This window comes from Apus apus, chromosome 4, assembly GCF_020740795.1.
Source record: "Apus apus isolate bApuApu2 chromosome 4, bApuApu2.pri.cur, whole genome shotgun sequence".
NCBI classification, from domain to species: Eukaryota; Metazoa; Chordata; class Aves; order Apodiformes; family Apodidae; genus Apus; species Apus apus.
In genome coordinates, this window is record NC_067285.1 from 60,148,941 (window position 1) to 60,167,506 (window position 18,566).

Below are 18,566 nucleotides of genomic sequence, written 5' to 3' on the forward strand. Positions count from 1 at the left end.
TGGCTGTGATTAGCCATCATAACCCATTGTAGAAGTATCTGTTGCTAACACAGTCATTTCTAGACAGCTATTTAAAGCTACAGCTCAGTTAAATTCTCCCTCCAAACATCATACTTGTGCTTAAAAATAAATTAAGCTTAGAAGTAAGTATCCTGAAAGTTCAAATAAGTTTCCTTAATCTTTTCTCTAATAGGGCCTGGCAAAGAGTTGGAGAGCACTAATTCCCTTTGCCCTTACACATGTTCCTTTCCAACTAATGGCATGAAATTCTCATGTTGCCACAATTGCATGTGCTCTAACAAAAGATTTAGAAACATAAACCAGGTACATACTAACCAGAAACCCTGATGGCTGTAATATAATTGCTTTTACTGCTAATCACAATTCATTAAGCAGCCAAATGCCTTTCAGTCTCTTTAATCTCAAAAGTGACTTCTCAGTTTCACAATGAAACATTATATAAAAGTAGCATGATTTTTACTGAGTGAGGCCCTGACAGCTCTTGAAATTGCATCTTACTTTCCAAGTAAGAAAAAGCAAAGGCAGCACTGGAATAGAAACCCACCTGAAATTCTGCATGAATTGCCGGAATTTGCTGGCTCTCTTAGCCAGTGGCACAATGACATTAATAAGGGTGTCAGCTGTATTGATATTTTCATTTTTCACTTTCATTACAGGACCAAATGGCCGAAATAAAACAATCTTCTTGAACTGATGCTTTGTGTCTCCTTTGAAAGTCAGCTCATACAATGTGCCTTTGTCTTTTTCTGTGCGGTAGATCCCTGTGTGAAAAGAAGAGAGAGGAGATTTTGAATAAAAGCTGGGCTCCTGAGGGGAAAAAAAAAGAGGATGAAATCTTCATGTGTTGCACCTAAGCTGAAAAGGCAGCAGAAGCATGAGGTATTTACTTTTAAACCAATATGCAATCCACCATTGTCTGGAGGAGACTGTTGCTCTGGGAGGGACGCAGCCCTGGGTCACAGGAGTTATTTGGTATTCTCACAGGCACATCCCTAGGCTTGGCTGAGTTACAAACCCCTGAAGGTTACCAGTTGCTCACTCTCAGTATAACCCAGCAGACACACTGTCCTTATTTTTCAGACTGCTCCTATTGCACACTGCAGGTGTGCATGGTAATGGTGATGCAGAGAGAATGCAAAAGGCAGCCTGCCTCTCTGCAATGAGCGATTAGGCCATCTCCCAGAAAAGCAATTTCCTGATGAGCACATTCATTTCCTCATCTCTGGGAGGTTCTCTGGAAAGTCCCCTACTAAAACTATGCAACCAAGCCCCAGCAGCCATCGACTTCAGTCACTGCCAATCAGGACAAAACTCCCCTGTTACTCAACTCTCAGGAGATAATTTTATTTTCTTTGTGGCAATGATGCCCACTCCTGGATGAGTAATGGACCACAAGCATGACAGTATGGAGTTTGCCAGAGGCTAGACCCAGCACACAATCCTGGAAACTGTATCAGACAGTCTCCAAGGATATTTAATTCACATAAGAATTGAACAAACTTTTAACAAACTCGATGGGTGAAATTTGTCCTATGCCAAGGGCTGGCATGAACTATTAAAGACTTGGTCATGCCTGACTGAAGCACTGTTCTGATACAAGTAGGCAAAAAAGGCTCTAGATCTTACCCACTCTAAATGACACTTCAGTCCTCACAGTGCATGCTGGAATAAAGCTTTTTAGTTGGATTCCTGGAAGAAAACTCCTCCACTTGACTTCTTTCTTTTTTTTTTTTTTTTCCCTCCCTCTTCATCTGATTATGAAGAACATCTTGATCAAAATAATGTTGTTTTTTTTAATCTTAGATATTCCCTGATGTGTAACATTGCTCTGCATCCAACCCACAGACTGTCAGCTCTGTCTGTATTTCTTGTGAAGGTCTTTGGCAAAGGTTTCTTTGAACAGCAAAGTGACATAGGCTCTTCATCTTGTATTGTAGTTTTTACATTGGTATGTCCAGAACATCCAAAATATTAATGAGGTGTGATTTTATCTGGCCAGAATTCTGTGGACTGTCTTATCTTCACTATCATTGTGTAAGTCTTTTATTCTTAATGAACACTTCAGTTGGTTAATACTGTAGGCAGCTTTAGTGATCTGTTATTCACTTCATGTTTTATGTTTAATATAATCTGATTCAACAAATGCTCTAATCCTCTCTCCAGCATACCAGATGAATCTAGCAAGAGAGAAACTCCATCATTCTTCTCCTGCTAATCTTTTACAGCCACACCCTTCACTCTCCTAGCTTTTTTTATATAAAGGACCTTTCCACCCAAGGTCCAGACCACGAACTGCATCTGTTAGTTAAGCTGAGCCTGCACTTGAGATCATCTGAATGGTGACCTAGTAGTCCCTGCATTTCCTCCTCCTGATGGCCAAGAGAATGGAAATCTGTGCCTTTGAGTTCTGCTCACCTTCTTATTCTTACAAAAAGCCTGCTAATGATCTAATGTGTTGCTGAATACATTTGTTTACTCAGGCAGTGTTTGAACACAAGTCTTGCCAAGGAAGTTGGTGTTATGGAAGGTTAAGCTAGCTTTTTGGCATTAAGTTAAGCAACAATCTAAATTAAATCTGATTTGCATTTTCTCTAGAGAGAAATGGATAGGAGTGTTTCACGTTTGACATAATATACTAACATGTTTCATAACAACAAAGATCTAAATTAAATAAATTAATGAATTCAATACTATGTATCACACAACATGTCAAAGCCTTTGCTTCTACATCCTCTTCCAGCCCAGCCGAGAAATAATGACCCCACAAATAACAGAGGTATCTTCCCCAGAGATATGTACTACATTTGTGGAATAAAGAAAGCTTTGCCAAATAAGTAAGAAGCACCTTAAAGCAGAATGCATATTGTGACCCAAGGGGTCCCTCCTGGTGCTACACACACAGAAACAAGGGCTTCTTCTAACTTTGCAGTTTTGTTCTTGTTCAGGACTTCTACTGCAAATGTGCAAAATGCTAATGGAAGAATTTAGTATCCTAACATTTTATCTTGAAGAGAATTTTATTCAGGTTTAAGGCATCTATTTAAATATGGTTATTCTTGATGCACATTTAAACAATTTCTTTTCCTTTTTTAAGCATCTTCTTCTTTTAAGTATTTTCTTTTTTAGAAGCAGAGAATCAAGTGATTTGCCCAACATCAGGCAGTGGACCTTGGAAATGGGCCTGAATGTCTTGGGTGACTCTGGGGACTCACTCAGCAGAACATCCTGCCTTTCACAAGATTTTTCCATTTTCAAAAGGCATGACTTCATTTGTGCCATCAGGACTTTTTTTATATGATTCAGAAACATGTGTCAAGCAGCCTCAATTCTAAGAGATGAGGTACAATGAAGAGAAAACGTAGTCTCCAAAAAGTAAAACAGAAAACCTTTTTCTGAAACAAAAGCCTTGGAAAGGCTACATATTCACTGTGGATAAAAGAGGTCCATTGATGGTCTATTGCTTCCATTATAGACTTAAGTTTAATTATATGCACCATTCCTTCCAGAGGCAGGGAGAAAAGTCAAAGCCTTTGGAAGATCAATTTTAGAAGTGAATAGGAGATTTGGGTCAGCAGAGAGACTGGCCCTAAAATGAATGAAAAGGACAAATGAGATGCAAAAAAAGACCTAGGTTGAAAGGTTGACTAAGGAGCAGCAAGAGTCCAGTCTTGGAGTAGCAATTCCCAGGGCTCTCTAAAGAAATGGAAAATACTTGATTGTTATTCAACAGGGCAGGCAAACATGTTTCAGAGATCTACATGGAACTGATAACAAGCAAACAGACATGCAACCTTAACAAAATGATGTTGACTGGATGACAATCTTAGCCTTAGTACCTTAGTACCACAACCATAGGTTTCAGGTCTTCCACTATCAATAGAGACACACCCTGGACAGGTCCTCATTCGTTGTATTCTGTTAGACATTGTAGGAACTGGTATTAGGATTTATCAGCATTCATTGTCCCCATTTTAACTCAATATTATGGTGGTCTTCCCACTTCACACACAGTAAAATATAGCATCTTATTATTTGAGGAAGAGCATCATCTTTTTTTTTCCCAATAAGCTTCCAGGGCAGAACTGCATCAGGTAGGTCACCAACATTAGCTGTCAATTTGAGAAAGCAAAGCTACTTCTTTTCATTTGTCTCTGAGAACTTTTTTAAAATTCCACATACTTCAGGTACAAAACTTATAATACAGGCCATTTGACAGTGCTGTGGCAGTACATTTCTGAAGCAATCCAGGAATTTTCTGGAACTGTTCCTGTTGGGAAAGAGCATCACCAGACAGTGACTACATTCATTTATGGAACACACCACTCAGGCTTGTCAGTCTCAAAAGTATTATCTGAATCTTTGAAAAAAAATAATTACTTCCAAATCTATTTAGCTCTGCTTCCATTTACATAAATTAATGACCAGATGTGTTATTTTGCTCACTGAGCAGCTGGCTTTCTATTGGAAACAGAGCAGTCCTTTTCTGGCTTAAAATACACAGACATTTCTGACCTTTTCCATGTTGTTTCTTACTAACTCCTTATGGCAGAAAACCAGTGAACTTGGTATAGAAGTGGTAGGAATAAGGGGGAGAGGGGAGAATTACAGCAGCTGAACAGCCCAAGTGAGACTTCTGTACTTCTGTAAAGTGAGAAGCAGAGCAGAGCAGCAGCCAGACAGATACATTTTGGACCCCAGGGAGAAGGTGTGGTTCTCTTGGTTTTGAAAAACAAAAAAGGAAAATTCCACCACGTGTCAGCTATTACTCCTGGATGGAGAACTGTCTAAGAATCCTATCCAAATTTCATGTAACACCAAATCTGCTGAGAAGGAGTTTAGTTCAGATGTAAGGTACTAGGGTCACAGTCTAATTCCCACACACAAGTGGTGCCGCCTAGAAACTGCAGAGGATGCAACACTTATTTTAAAAGATCACAGCCACATAGATAAAACATTTCTCCTTAAATGTAAGAAGGGTTTGAAGAAACATTTTCCCTCTGCAAAGACAAGAATAAAGGCACAAAATGGAAAACAGGAAGTGATACAGACCCTGATGAAATTTATTGCACCACACCACCACCCTGTCTATTGGCACGTTAGCAGTGAACTAGTGCTAAAAAAGTGATAGCAGGTAGCAGGCATGACCCACAAGAACAGAAAAATCCACAGAAGCACAAGGGAACAAGGTTAAGTTGCACCACTCTTTATGCTAGTAAGACTAGGGAGCAGCAGCACACTAGGGTAAAGCCAGTGTCAAATGCTTCACTGAATAGTGCAGGAACAAAGGCACAAGTCTCACACAATGAGAGCAGCAGTTCAGGTTTTGAATCCCATCTCTGACTCTGATCACCTAATTTTCATTTCAGCACATCCCTCCACCTGCTCAACCTTAAGATGAGGGCAGTAATCCCACCTTTAACACAAGAGGTGCACGCAGCTTTTGTGTGCTAAAGCACCTCAAAGACAGAAAGCTCACAGGGTGAAGTGGTATTACTTTCAGTGCAGACCTGGGCCACATCTCCCAGAAAGCTCCAGCTACCATGGGGAGTTTCAGAAAATGAAAACAGCTGGCTTTGCTGTCTGGGTAACAACACTCACGGGTTGCTGTGTTTCTGGATTGGTACAAAGCTGCCAGAAGCTGCCATGGAATCCAGCCCGTTACTAACTTCTTGTGTAGGCAGTGGCACCTGCAGAGCACTGTCTCCAAAACAAGGTCGGAGTCCAAACCTTACTTGAAATGGAGAATTGGAACAGAAAAAATCAGTCCTGCCTTCTTCTGCTCAAGTTATACAGAGCACTGCATTTGTTTGTGCTTTGATTGGCAGCTTTTGCCATTCGTGGAGAATGGAGGATGGGGGGAAAAAGAGGCTGCCAAGAGATGACAGCGACTTCCTAAAGAATGCTGCAGGGAAATCTTCTGCCAAGTCAGGTCTTTGATTCTAGCCCTGATGTATGGTTACTTCCTTTGCAAGCAAACTGGTTTACACTGCTCAGTAAGAATGAGAATTTGTTACCTTTCAAGGGCCTGCCCTGCAGGAAGGGACACAAGGAAGGTTTCTTGAACTCAGACTGAGCTGCACGCAAGACTCCGGTTTCTTGAGCTCCAAGTCACATGCGGAGCTTCCTTTCTCTGGATTATTTCACCATGGTATGTGAAAGCCAACAAGGCTGTTAATGCATGAAGAATGTCCACAGGGCCTGCACTGCCATGTGCACCCCTTCCCCATGCCTTTCTGCACACCAGATTCTGCCTTGCTCCCCATAGACAGCACTGATATGCAGGCAAAGACCCTTGACTGTGCATAAAGACAGGCTCCGAGCAGAAGGGTAACTTTAATGGAATATGAAGCAATGGGAGAGGCACCTGCCCAACTGGCAGGTATATCCTGGCACAGCTTCAAGAACTTACTGCCTCTCAATGTCATGATTGCTGGAGAAACATACACAGAGAAGGAAAATTAACAACTTGCCACTGCACAACAGCAGTATTTTTTCCTCATTACATGGAGGATTAATTTTGCTCAGCTCTATTCATAAATATTTGATGAAGAAAATCCACAGCAAAATCACTAGTGTTTTGGGATAAGCATGTGGGCTTGTGTTGAGCACATTAGGGCAGTCATTCCATAAAAGGCAGGCATCTTACTCACATGCCCTCTAAGCCTGCAGCACAAACATCTGAAGATAAGGAAGCTAAGTTTTCCCTCCTATACTAAATTCAGCTAGGTCAGCTATGGATTAAATCCCACTTACAGACAACACTATTGAACAACAAGCAGAGAACATGCCAGTTCATATGAAGCGAAACTTCTTTCTTCATTGCAGTCATATTACAAGTTAAAATTATTGAACAAGAAACAGTCATGGGCCATTGGAAACAAGGTCTGTGAAATCATGTCTTGTATCATGTTTCTGCCCTTTTAACTCAGAGCTGTTGTGTAGCAGGGGCTAACCTGAATAGGCATCAACCACAGAGACATCACAACTCCTGAACTATATTTGGTGCCTCTGGCTGGGATTAAAAAAAAGCAGCCTGACTGGAAACGAGTTGCTGGGCTCCTCAGCTGCTATACTCAAAACCTATCTTACCTCTTTGACTTTGGCAGAGCTGTGTAGGTGGAAGTAAGGGTAAGGTTGGAGTCTGGATTTGAACAGCAGCTGTCAGTTTTAACACTGGTAACAGATCTGGAATTCCAGCCTGGTCATTCACTCCTTGCTTTGTCAGTTCTGCAGCAATAAGATGACTAGAGAGCTGTGACCACACTTTGGTGGTCACTACGAGAGACTGGCAGGCTCTGTTGTCACAAAATCCTGTTCCCCAGGAAAGCTGCCTTTCTGTAGTTACGCCTGAGACAGCACTGCTGGGGCACAGCACTAGCACCATCCCAGACAGCTGTGCTTTGAGGTAACACCCATTTCCCTCAGCAACACAGTCGAACCAGAACCCCTCACCAGCACTATGTGGACCTTCTAACCTGTCGTCAGCATACAAACCTTCAATGAAGTCAGAGGCTGTATATATCCGGTGTTTTGCATTGCTGTCCTTCTCTGGATTGTTCAAACTCCCCACAGCTAACTCGATCACCTCTATCAACTCATCTCGCTTATCCTTCCTTACAGGTTTCTCTTCTGGGTGGCGTGTCAGCCCTGTCTCCAGCTGGTACACCTTCTGCAGGGTAAAGCTCTCAAAGGGCACTGCTGCATACTCTGTGGCCAGCTTAATGCCGCTGTGCACCTCTGCTTTGTCTACTTGGGAATGGAGGAATGCCAGTAGGTTAGCCTGGGCCTTCTCTGGGTTACTGTGGTCAAGCCGAGCGTCTGAGGGGTCTGAGTACTGGTCCTGCACATTCTTAAGCTGTTCGCTCCTGCCCTGGAGCTCAGCCTTCAGCTGGGCAATTTGTTTCTTCAAGCTGATGATGTAGTTGCGGTGTTGCTCTTCTCGTTCTTGCAGAATGGCTTCATATCCCTCCTTTGCAGTCGGACTGTGCACCCTGGGCAAGGCAAGCTGCTGGTTGTCACCCTTGGGTGTGCAAGCCAACATATAAAAAATAGACACCAAGCAACAGGCCACCACTAGCAGGCCTACAAGTCGGGGTAGAAATAGAATAAATCCTCTTCGGAGCATCATATCTCAAAAAGCAGGGTCTAACCCCACACATGCAACAGTTCTTACATCCATGCAGTGCCACAGAGGCCTCTGGACTTGGAGTACTCTTACACAGATGCATGTATGTGCAGGAACTGGCTTGTCAGCTCTCTTAAAACAGGTGGGCTGCCTCTATATTGGGCTCTCTCTGGTGTTCACCCAGCAGGACCAAAAGACAAGCTGTAAAGCATGCAAGGCACCTCCTGACCCTCGTGGCAACATCTACACTGCTGCAATGTGATCAGCTGGTGGCTGATGGAACCTGAGGACCTGAAAGACAAATGACAAGGACAGTCATTCAGGCACGTTAGAATTTGATCATTCAGTCCAGACCATTGAGAGTCATTCAAAAGTGCCAAAAGGATTAAGGAAAGCTGGCTGCCATAAAAAAAAAAAAAAAAAAAAAAAAATTAAAACCGTGAACATTATTTTTAGTAAGACTTCCTCAAATATACTTAGAAACAGAAAAGAAAGATGAGATGACTGGACAGCAATATTGATCTAGCTGTAAGCAACATTAAAACAACTGTGCTGAGAATACTACAAGTGAGACTTTCAAAATCCCTCAGTTTTGGCCCAAATCCATGCCAGTGGAAGGACCTTCATCATTTACTCAGCTGACAGTAGTCTTAGGCCAAGGCTGAGTAGCATCCTAGATCACACTGTGACACTTCATTTTTAGACTCAAACACTATCAAATTAACCCCTTGATGCTCTCCCCTTGGATGCATGCATGACATTATGACACTGCTTTTGACAATAAATATTCATAGTCCTTTTAGTCATACATCTTTGCTGGCAGACTCCTAAGTAAAAGCAGTTTATCTAAGAATAAGAGTTTCAGAGTTATTTTCAGTTATTCCTAGTCTTCAGTCAAAGTCTTCTGTAGGACTTTTTATCAACTGCTACATGACTTCCCTCCCAGGCTTGATGGACTGTTACTCTATATACAGCAGTTATGCAGAGATATTTCTGAGCTTTGAACTGTTATCAATATTTTATCAGTCTCCAAAGCTTTAGAAAAAAACCCTAGGAGTTGAGGGGGCTAGAGTAAGCTAGAAAAATACTAGTCTTTTTTATTCAAAGTAATGCTGAATGGCAATTACAGTATTTATAGGATTCTCCAAAAAATGTCTGCATTTTCAAAGGAAGAATTGCTGATGTTGAGTAAAATATTCAAAAGGACAGGGTGAAACTGACGCCCTTACCTTTTTGCAGTGATCTCTTTGGAACATCTTGGTCTGCTACAGTTACTTCTCAGCTTGCCACAATCATCTCCTGTTTATCTCCCTTCTTATGCCCTTCCCAGAAAACGCGGATACTATAAAAAGCACTGTCAGCCTCAAAACACCTCTTCATTGCTTTCACATTTGCCAGCTGCCTACATCTTCAGTCTGTCTCCTGTGTGGTGAAAGGCTGTAGTGGAGACGTTTCCTATGGATGTACTATAAAAGCTGGCCTCCTGCAATGTAAAGGAACTTGTCAAAGCAGGGAAAATTAATCTGGGCATTTCTAACTCTACAACAGATCTGGCTAAAAGACTGCAAGAAGGTAGTGTGCAGTGAGACAGGGTCAGGAAGTGGTAAGATGTAGTACATAAAACACTGCTGTGCTTGTATGCTTCACTTCACACAATTAGTCCATTGACTGAATTGGCAGAAGTTGAACATCACTGAAAGGATTAGTTGTTCTAACATGGTGTAAACTGAAATTACATCTCAATGGCGTAGATAAACACACAATTTCATTTCTATAAGCAGCAACAGATTTGAGTTTTGAGTAGAGAGCTCTTCAATTGTTGACCCGAAAGTATATGTGTGTATCTTCACTATATGTAGCTATCTTTGCTAAAACGTACTAGGTCTCTCTTCAGGGTACTCTTTATTTCCTATGTAGTTTTCTGGTTTGTAATCTCACCCATCAAAGATGCATCTTTAAAAACACTTCAGAACAGTAAATTAACTGAGCTTCTTGGTCCTTTGAACCACCATTCTCATAACAAGAAATTTAGGCCATGGGGATTTCCTCCTCCTTCACAGGGACTTTACCATCCAGACTAGAGGCATCCTGACAACAAGCACCCATTACTTGCCCTCTGTCACTAGATTATTAAATTGTACTGGGGGCTTTGGTGGCATTGCCTTCCAGTGATTGACATTTAAATATACAGCTCTTACTGTACTATCTCATGGGCATGCTTGTGAAAGCAGTCTTAATCCATGCCAGTGCCAAAAGAAGCAGATTACTTTAAGTCAACCCTGAAGGTGGTCACAGCTAAGGCATCTCAGCTACACAGACAGTACCAGAAAGCTAAGGATGGGAACTGCTGCTAACAACCGTTCTGTTGATTTCACCAGACCTACACAGTTTCACACCAACTGAGAGAGACTGAGATGAAGGGGTGACAAACTGAAATGTCAATTTTTTCCAGGAACTGACAAAAACACCTCTGTATTTCACTGCAGTCAGCTGTGTCAAGTAGTATTAGTCTATTTGCAAAGAGAAGCCTTAATAAATATGCAGCGGTTAGTCTGATAGTCTAGGAAAAGGACATTAATTCTAAAGAAGCCTCTGTTTGCAAAAGCATCTTCAACCTCAGCTCGACCTGTTCGCCCAGCCAGAGGTCAGACTGGCTCACAGAGGTGCTTTTCAGTTATTTTCAAGGAGGCTTGGCCCAAAAATGATCTAAGCATAGGAACAGGTTCTGTCATCACTGTAAGCACTATGTAAATGGCTCTGCACAGTGGAGAGTGCTGCACGCAGACACAGGGACTGGCAAAATCTAAGACCATTGGCTGGTTTGAAATTTTGGGTGGTATGCATCCACCTCTGCTACTCACCGGTAGCTGGATTTTTAATGGACTGTAGAGATACAGAAAATTTATCTCTGCACAGAAAAGACAACATATTTCAAGCCTGAAATTTTTTACTCTTAAAAACCAAACTGAGAATTTGTGCAGAAGAAAGGCACTCAAAAGAATATTTATCTACCTATGTATCTCTCCTCGGAGCTCTTCATGAACGCTTCATGTTGAGGACAGAAATGGATGGCAAAAGAACAGGCACGTTTGCAGAGGCATCAGTCTCTCAGCCCATATGGCATGGGCAGTGCCAAATAATGCCATGTTTTCAAGTACTTTCTGCCACAGCTTCCTATTATAGGTGTAGCTCAGACTGGCAGCTATAATTTTAGCTCACAAAACTTCTTGAAATTCCCCTTTTATTTTTTTTTAATTATTTTTTAAATAGAGGCAGTGAATGGCAGAAGCTGCAATCAGTTTTCATGTAGGTGTTTGAAACATCTTCACTGAAGAGCAGCACACGTTGCCATGAGAATTCACTAGAATCATATTAATCTCCAAAATGAGATGTGGGGAGAAGGAAACAGATGTTTCATCCAGAGTCTGAGTGTCTTGCAAGAAAAACAAAACAAAACAAAACACAAAAAACCCTCACAAACAAATAAACAAAATATATATATTCTGTAGCCACTTGTCATTTGCCTTGAACATTTTAATTACAAGGTCTGCAGGTAGTACTGCAGACAAATTAGTCTGCTTTAAATGCTAGGGGCAAGATTTTACACCCTTTGTCTCCCAACAGAAATTCAAGCCACTCAGCAGAATGGGACATGTCAGAGGGATTAAAATCTACTCTCACACAAGTGTTGAAGGTGCACCTGGAAGGAATACAAAGAGAAATTATTTCTCCTAAATGACAAATCATGATTTCTCAACTAATTCTCAGCTCAGATCATTTGCCCAGGGCTGAATTAAAGAAAAGGCTGAATAAAGAAAAGAACGTCTGAAAAACTGACTTCATAGCCTTCCTGTACCTTCCTGTATTGTCCCCTGTTAAAAACTGCACCACTGCTCCCTCTTGGGCTGACAATCACACATCCCAAAGAAACCACTTAAAATCCTAACATCTGGTTTGCACCTGATAGAGCACTTGAAGCAGAAATATAGGATTGTTAAGAAATAGTGCCCAGAATCAAAATGCAAAATGTCAACACTTGCAGACAGTAGAAAACTTACTATAAAAATCTTAATTTCCTAATCTTTGATTTCACAGTCATCTTCAACAGAAATTTTTCTTGCATTGCCACAAGTTCTCTCAAAAAGAAAAGTCTCAATATATTTAACTCTGCCCAGAGAAAGACAATTACTCCGTTCCCCTCTATAATTAACACTTACCATCTGATAATCTTGCAAATTGGTTTCAACAACTATTAGAAGCAGTCTTAAACAAAACAAGAAACCCTCAAAGGCATTAATATTCCTGGAAATACTGTTTTCTTCTTGTGAGGGAACCAAGAAGTGGCTGGGTTTACACTCAAGATACTGCTATAGGCTTCTCACTCCGAAAATTGCAAAACCAATGAAGTTTAAACTTTTCCTTTCATTATTACTCTGGACTCCAGTGCTGCTAATTTAATTAGCTCCCACTTATCAAGGTAAATCAGTAACTTTACTTAACAGCACTGTCTGCCACACCACTTCAGCTGAGTTCTGAGGGTGTTAGACCATCCAATTACACAGGGTCTCAATGCTCATGAAGGTGACCTTCTCAAAGACAGTCCAGAACTGAAATCCAGATGCACTCTGAAAGCCTTCTGCTGTTATATGCAGTAAACATGCCAGAGTTGTTTAAACTTTTGCAGTAGTCTTTATTTCTATTACAATAGAAATCCAGTATTAACAATTTATTTTACAGTATCATTATTTCTAGTTTAGAAAACCCACTCAAAAGGGGTCCCTTTTTCTTCCTAGCGCATACACATTCTGTGTGTGAGTGTATTAATGTGGATACACACACTAGTGAAAGCACCGTTATTTTCCACTCACCACTGTAAATCAAACTAGATTTAAAGTAAAAAAAAAAAAAACTACACAAAAATTAAACACCTATTACGTTCTAAGCACATCTAGCAAAAAATCAGTGTAACATCTAAAATTATCTCTGCACACCAGTAACACCATTGTTCATTATAAAAAGGAACTATTACTTTAAATAACTGCAACAACACTCCAGAACTGCTTTCTCTCTCCCAGAACAATGTTATCTGTGAAAGGCTTGGCAGTTTTCCACAGATCAATGACCAGCGATTGCAGGAGTCTTTATTAGGAATGGGTTTTATTGTGTGAGACGCTCACATTTCCTTTACAACCACAACACACTATCCCTCTCTCCTAAACACACTGACTTGTAGAAATATAAACCCACACAACTTCCGTACAATTGTAGTACAGGACACTTCCAAAAGCCTTTCCTGGAAGTTTCCAGCACTCTATTTATCCTCCAGCAGGCAACGTGATAGATGCATGCCCTGCCAAGCTCCAAAGAGAAAATGCAGAGAAGAGATGATAAGTATGCACTGCTGCTTCAGAGATGCTGTGACTCACAAAGACTGACTCCATGTTGCTGCAGGAAAGAAATAATGATGCTTCTCTCTAATGGACCATGTCTCATTAGCTAGCTCTGAAGTTCTAGTAATTCAGTTGCTCCAAAAGTCTTTTGAACTTTGCTAAAATAGAGAGGAAAATATGCATTTGAGTTGACCTGGAGTTCAGCCTGGTCTTTTAAGAGCAAATTAACAAACCATCACAGCTGCCAGTCCTAAATATTAACGGTTGGGCTGGATAGCTGAGATGTTCAGCTTAGCTGGATGACTTGCACCTTCTGAACTTGACCTTCAGTTTAGTTTCATTAAATTTAGGTAAATGCCATCTCAGTTTTGTAGATGTGTCAAAGAGGAGCATTTTACTGCAATCACATGGATGCTGCAACAGCCCTATGCAACATCAAGGATAACAGCATGCCATCTGAGAATGGTTTCTTTTTGCAGGGAACTACCTAACTAAACAAGGACAAGCTACAGCCAGGGAACAGCTAAAAGATACTACCCCAATTTACTTCATTTTAAGACCTAATTCAACAATTGCTCTGCATATAAAGGGTTTCCAGAAAGACTAAACTCAGTTTTAACCTAAGGTCAAGCTATACCAGCTTTCTGAAATGGCCTAAACTTTGTGTTCCGTGTACTTCAAATGAAGTTTGTTGGGTAGTGTGGTATCAAGACAGTGCTACAAATAAAATAATTAAGACTAAAGGGGACAAAAGAAAAAATATCTTGGTAGACAAGGTCTAAAGTGTTTGGCATGCTATCTGGGCTGTGCAAGAATTATCAGGATAGGGACTGATGCTGGTGACCAAGACTACTGTTCAGCTATGGTTTACATTACAAAAGAAAATCACGTTTCTGATACAAACTAATAGCAGGACAGAAAATAACTGCAGCCTGGTTCAGTATTGAGACAGGTTAGCCAAGCTCCACACACAGCTCTGAAGCATGCAGCATCAACAGCTCTCATAGCTCATATACCAGCCCCCCAAGTGCTGTTGATCTGCATTTCTCTATCAGCCTGGTCAGTACTGATTGACAGGAAGAGGCCAGTTCCCTGACTCAGCCTCCATTTCCTTCCACCTCCAGCTTAGAGCTTACTGTGGAACAGCGTGTGCCACAGAATCCTCTTTAGTTTATCACCACTGTTTTGGTATGTGGTTTTGGTCAAAGACCTAGCATTTCCTTGATATATTGGAGAACAGTCTTGTAGCAATTCTTTGAAAAGCCCAAGATTTTTCACTTGTTTCAGTAAAATCACTTTTCTCTTTATAGAGGAAGTTTCCAGATACATTTTTCAATTTTTTAATCTGAGGCTTGCATAGTATTTGAATCTTACTGACTTCACCTTCACCATTAAACTAGCTATTTCTTTATAATGGGAACTTGAAAAAATAAATCACAGCAAAGTCTCTGCAGAAAAGGTACAGACAGAGGAGAGAAAGAAAGAAAGGATTTCTGTGATTAATATTGTACAGGCTATCTACTTGAACATTAAATTCTTCTTCCAAAAATGAATTGAGAAAAAACCAAAACACTTGAAGATAGCCAAAAAGTTAAGAACTATCTTGCAAAACACAGCTATCTATAAAGTTTTACTTAGGCCAATTGATTTCAACGGAATTAAGATGTTTCTCTTGGCATGAGAGTCTGTCACTTCTATAGGTTAAATTTTAAATAAAATATTTCAATAGGTTGAGAATGTCTTCTACTTTGTTTTAACTTAGGAAATCACAGTGCTTCAACTTTACGCTTCGTGTCAGATTGTCTCTACCAGTAGTTAAGTAATTCAAGCCACATTTTCAAGTGCTAATGAGACAACTGCTTGTAGTTACTTTGGTTTCTAAGATTTAATCTCTGATCCTAAAATCACATTGAAAATGGGATACATGCTTTCAATTTCTTTGTAAAATGCCTCAATTCAAACAAGTAGTCTGATATAATAATTTATAGCCATAAAGATAATTCAGGTTCTCATTGGTCATCAAGAAGTTTCTGTTCCCTCGTTGAACTCTATTGTTATCTGGGATTAAAACTTTAGTTTAATTAATTTTAATTGCAGTTACTGCACAGTTGTCTGTAGTCTTTAATAAACAGCCATTCAGCTAGAAACGTGTTAACAGTTCACACAAGAGGCATCCTGGTTCTCTAACACAGAGCTGATTGATGACTTATGTAAAGCCAGTTTCCCTTGCCAGTAAAAGCTATCTTTTTTTACCCCTTTTGTTACACAGCAGAAGTACAACCCTGCAGTCAGGTCAGCATTTCCTGAAAGGTTCCAAAGAGCCTATGACCTAAAACAACAACTTCAGGCTTCAATCAGAAGCAAGCATATTTCATACAAAGTTATCAAATAGCACACACAATATGAACTTTTTTTTTTTTAAGGACAGTTCATCTTTTTAGATAAAACAATTTGCTGAAATTAGGTGCATTTAGAAAGCTTTTTAGAAAATATGAATTTAAAAAAAAAAAAAAGTTTAATTCTCATAACCTACCAGAATATTGGAAGAAAGATTTCCTTATGAGATGAAGCTTTATGCTACTGAGTCTTTGCTTCTGTTCATATGGAAACCTGCCTGCAAATGATAGCATTATTTTTTATTTTAAGAAAGATCGGCTAGAATATGTGCTGGCACAGCTATGCAAGTTAATGCAATAAAAATAAATTGCTGCTGTGCCTTTACAGATTTCTCCCTTCCCCTCCTTTTAATACAGTTTTCTGTAAATATTCAAATAATACAATTTTCAATGAGAACCCATAGCAGTTTAACTCAGAGGAAGTTGTTCCCACCCCTAAACCAATGTCCTCTAGCTGCCCTGTTTTCTAACCCATGGAAAAGGAAATGTGACTGTTTTCTGTAGTCTCTTAAAAGTGCACATTGTCCCATTAACTTCTCTGGATCACAAGTCTAATGATTTAAAATCCTTATACTGGTAACAGATTACTACTATTGGTTTCATTGCTAATAAGCTGTAACCCTCAGCTAAGCAACAGATACAAATACAATTTCTGCAATCTCACACATTAGATATGTAAATCCTGTAACACTGATGAAATATTTGAAAGATTCCATATAAACTGGGTGAGATCTAGACTTTTATCATTACAGCTCCACCAGCTTCTTTCTGTGCATTGTTCTATTATCACAGAATTAGTTCGACAAGAGCTATTAGAAACAGCAATGACATGTCTCAGAACTGCAATGGTATTCCAGTATTTCAATGGCCCATAAAGAATAATGGTTCTCCTGTTGTGGGAAAGCATATCCTTTTCCTAGCTGCAGTCAATTTAACAGGCTGAGTTTTCCAGGGCTGGCACCTTAAGAACAAATGACAAGAGAATTTAACACTTTCTTGCCTAAAAGAGGAAGGGAAGCAACTGTTGGTGGAAGATGTTAGTTGGAAAACACCAGCTGAAAGATCCTACAGGAAAGAATGCAACATGAGCCAATGGTGTCAGCATGAAGTGAAAAAAGGCAACTCATACCTGGCTTAAACAAAACTCCCATAGAAAGATGATTTTTAAGTGCTATGTAAGAGCATGTACAGGTGATTGTGGTGGTTTAATTCTCTCCTCTGGCATATACTCCTGACAACAACCTTGGCTTGGCTTCACTGAAAGTGTGACAAAAAACTTGTCAATAAAATTGAGGAAGATCTCTGACTTTCTGAAAGAAAATATAAGTAAGAGCAGCTACTTGACTGATGGGGATAATCCAGCCATTTAATGGTCTACGTTGCCTCTCACAGAGGATACCAAGAGCTTTGGAAGGTGTGAAGAAATCTTGTATAGCAGATAAATACTTCTAGCCTTTGTAATATTGAAGATCAACCTATCCCCTAAGCATAAGATTGTAGTTTACAACAGATTTGCACAAGAAACAATTCTCCTATTTGGGAAATATTATATTTCTTCATTAGTCATCTGCAGTTTTAAACATGGTTTTGATCTATATATTCTTCCATCTTCTCCCCTGTCAGAGAAGTCACACACTTCTAGCTGTTTAGGTACTGATTTTAGCTGCTTCTGAAAGAGGACAGCCATTTCAAAGAGGTGCTCTTCTTGATTAGTACTTCAGCTGCTCTATTAAGTTGCAGTCAAAAAGGTCAAAAAAAAGCATATTCCCTCAAAAACAACTGGAAAACTCAAGAAACATTATTATCTTGTAGACAACCTCACTGGAACAAGGATACAATCATGGGCAGAACTCTCCCTTGTTTACTGTAAGATACATGCATGCTGAGAGATGTACCCACATAGCCTAAGGTCAGGCTCCTACACTTAGCTACTGAATCATCTCCCTGACTCCATCTACCCATAGCAAGGACCACATTCCTGCCGGGAGCTCAGGGAATTTACTTGGCTAATTCAATCATCTAGTCTGTCAGACGCCTATGGATGGCTGGAGCAAATGCTCCCCGAAACCACCTATTCCACACAACTATTTGACTGAAGACCTATACATAAGCATCATCACACTAAACCAACTAACTTGTTTTACATAATTACAGTGTATTCATTACTGGAGAAGACCACAGCTCAACAGAGGGAACATGCCAGGAAGTGGGAAACCTCCTGATAACTTTGACACACTGTCTTGCCTCCTGTAAGCCTAATCCACTGTCCTAATGTTTATTAATTTTATTTCTGACTTCAGCCACTTTTACAGGATTTCTAGACATCCTGCAGCCTGTGCAGTGTAACAGTACAGTATATCTGCAGTGAGTCCAACACACCCATGGGGCACTCAGCTGAGAAAGAATATAATGAAAGCCAGATGTTCTTGACCTCCCTTTGGTTTTATATACCTGCTTCTGCTTCATCCCAGATATTCTACCTCAAAATGTATAGTTGACTCAAAATATAAGAATCACAAGAACCAGGCACCAATCTGAGTTAACAAGCTGCTTGCTAGTTGGGGAGTCATGCATACAACCATTATTAAAGGTCTAAAAATAGTAATCCTTTGAGAAGCTGTTAGAACAGCAAGA

At 40.2% G+C, this 18,566-nt stretch overlaps 1 protein-coding gene across 4 annotated transcripts in view; it reads right to left on the minus strand.

Moving 5' to 3' along the window:
• Positions 1-18,566, minus strand: part of CSGALNACT1 (chondroitin sulfate N-acetylgalactosaminyltransferase 1) — a 43,476-nt gene that overhangs the window by 10,461 nt on the left and 14,449 nt on the right. For all 4 annotated transcript variants that reach the window (XM_051620079.1, XM_051620078.1, XM_051620082.1 and 1 more), the window contains exons 3-5: positions 9,376-9,629; positions 7,516-8,437; positions 566-782 (exon numbers count right to left, since the gene is read on the minus strand). In XM_051620079.1, the coding sequence (XP_051476039.1) occupies positions 566-782; positions 7,516-8,149 (851 nt within the window). In that variant the 5' untranslated portion in view covers positions 8,150-8,437; positions 9,376-9,629. The remainder of the gene's footprint in view (positions 1-565; positions 783-7,515; positions 8,438-9,375; positions 9,630-18,566) is intronic.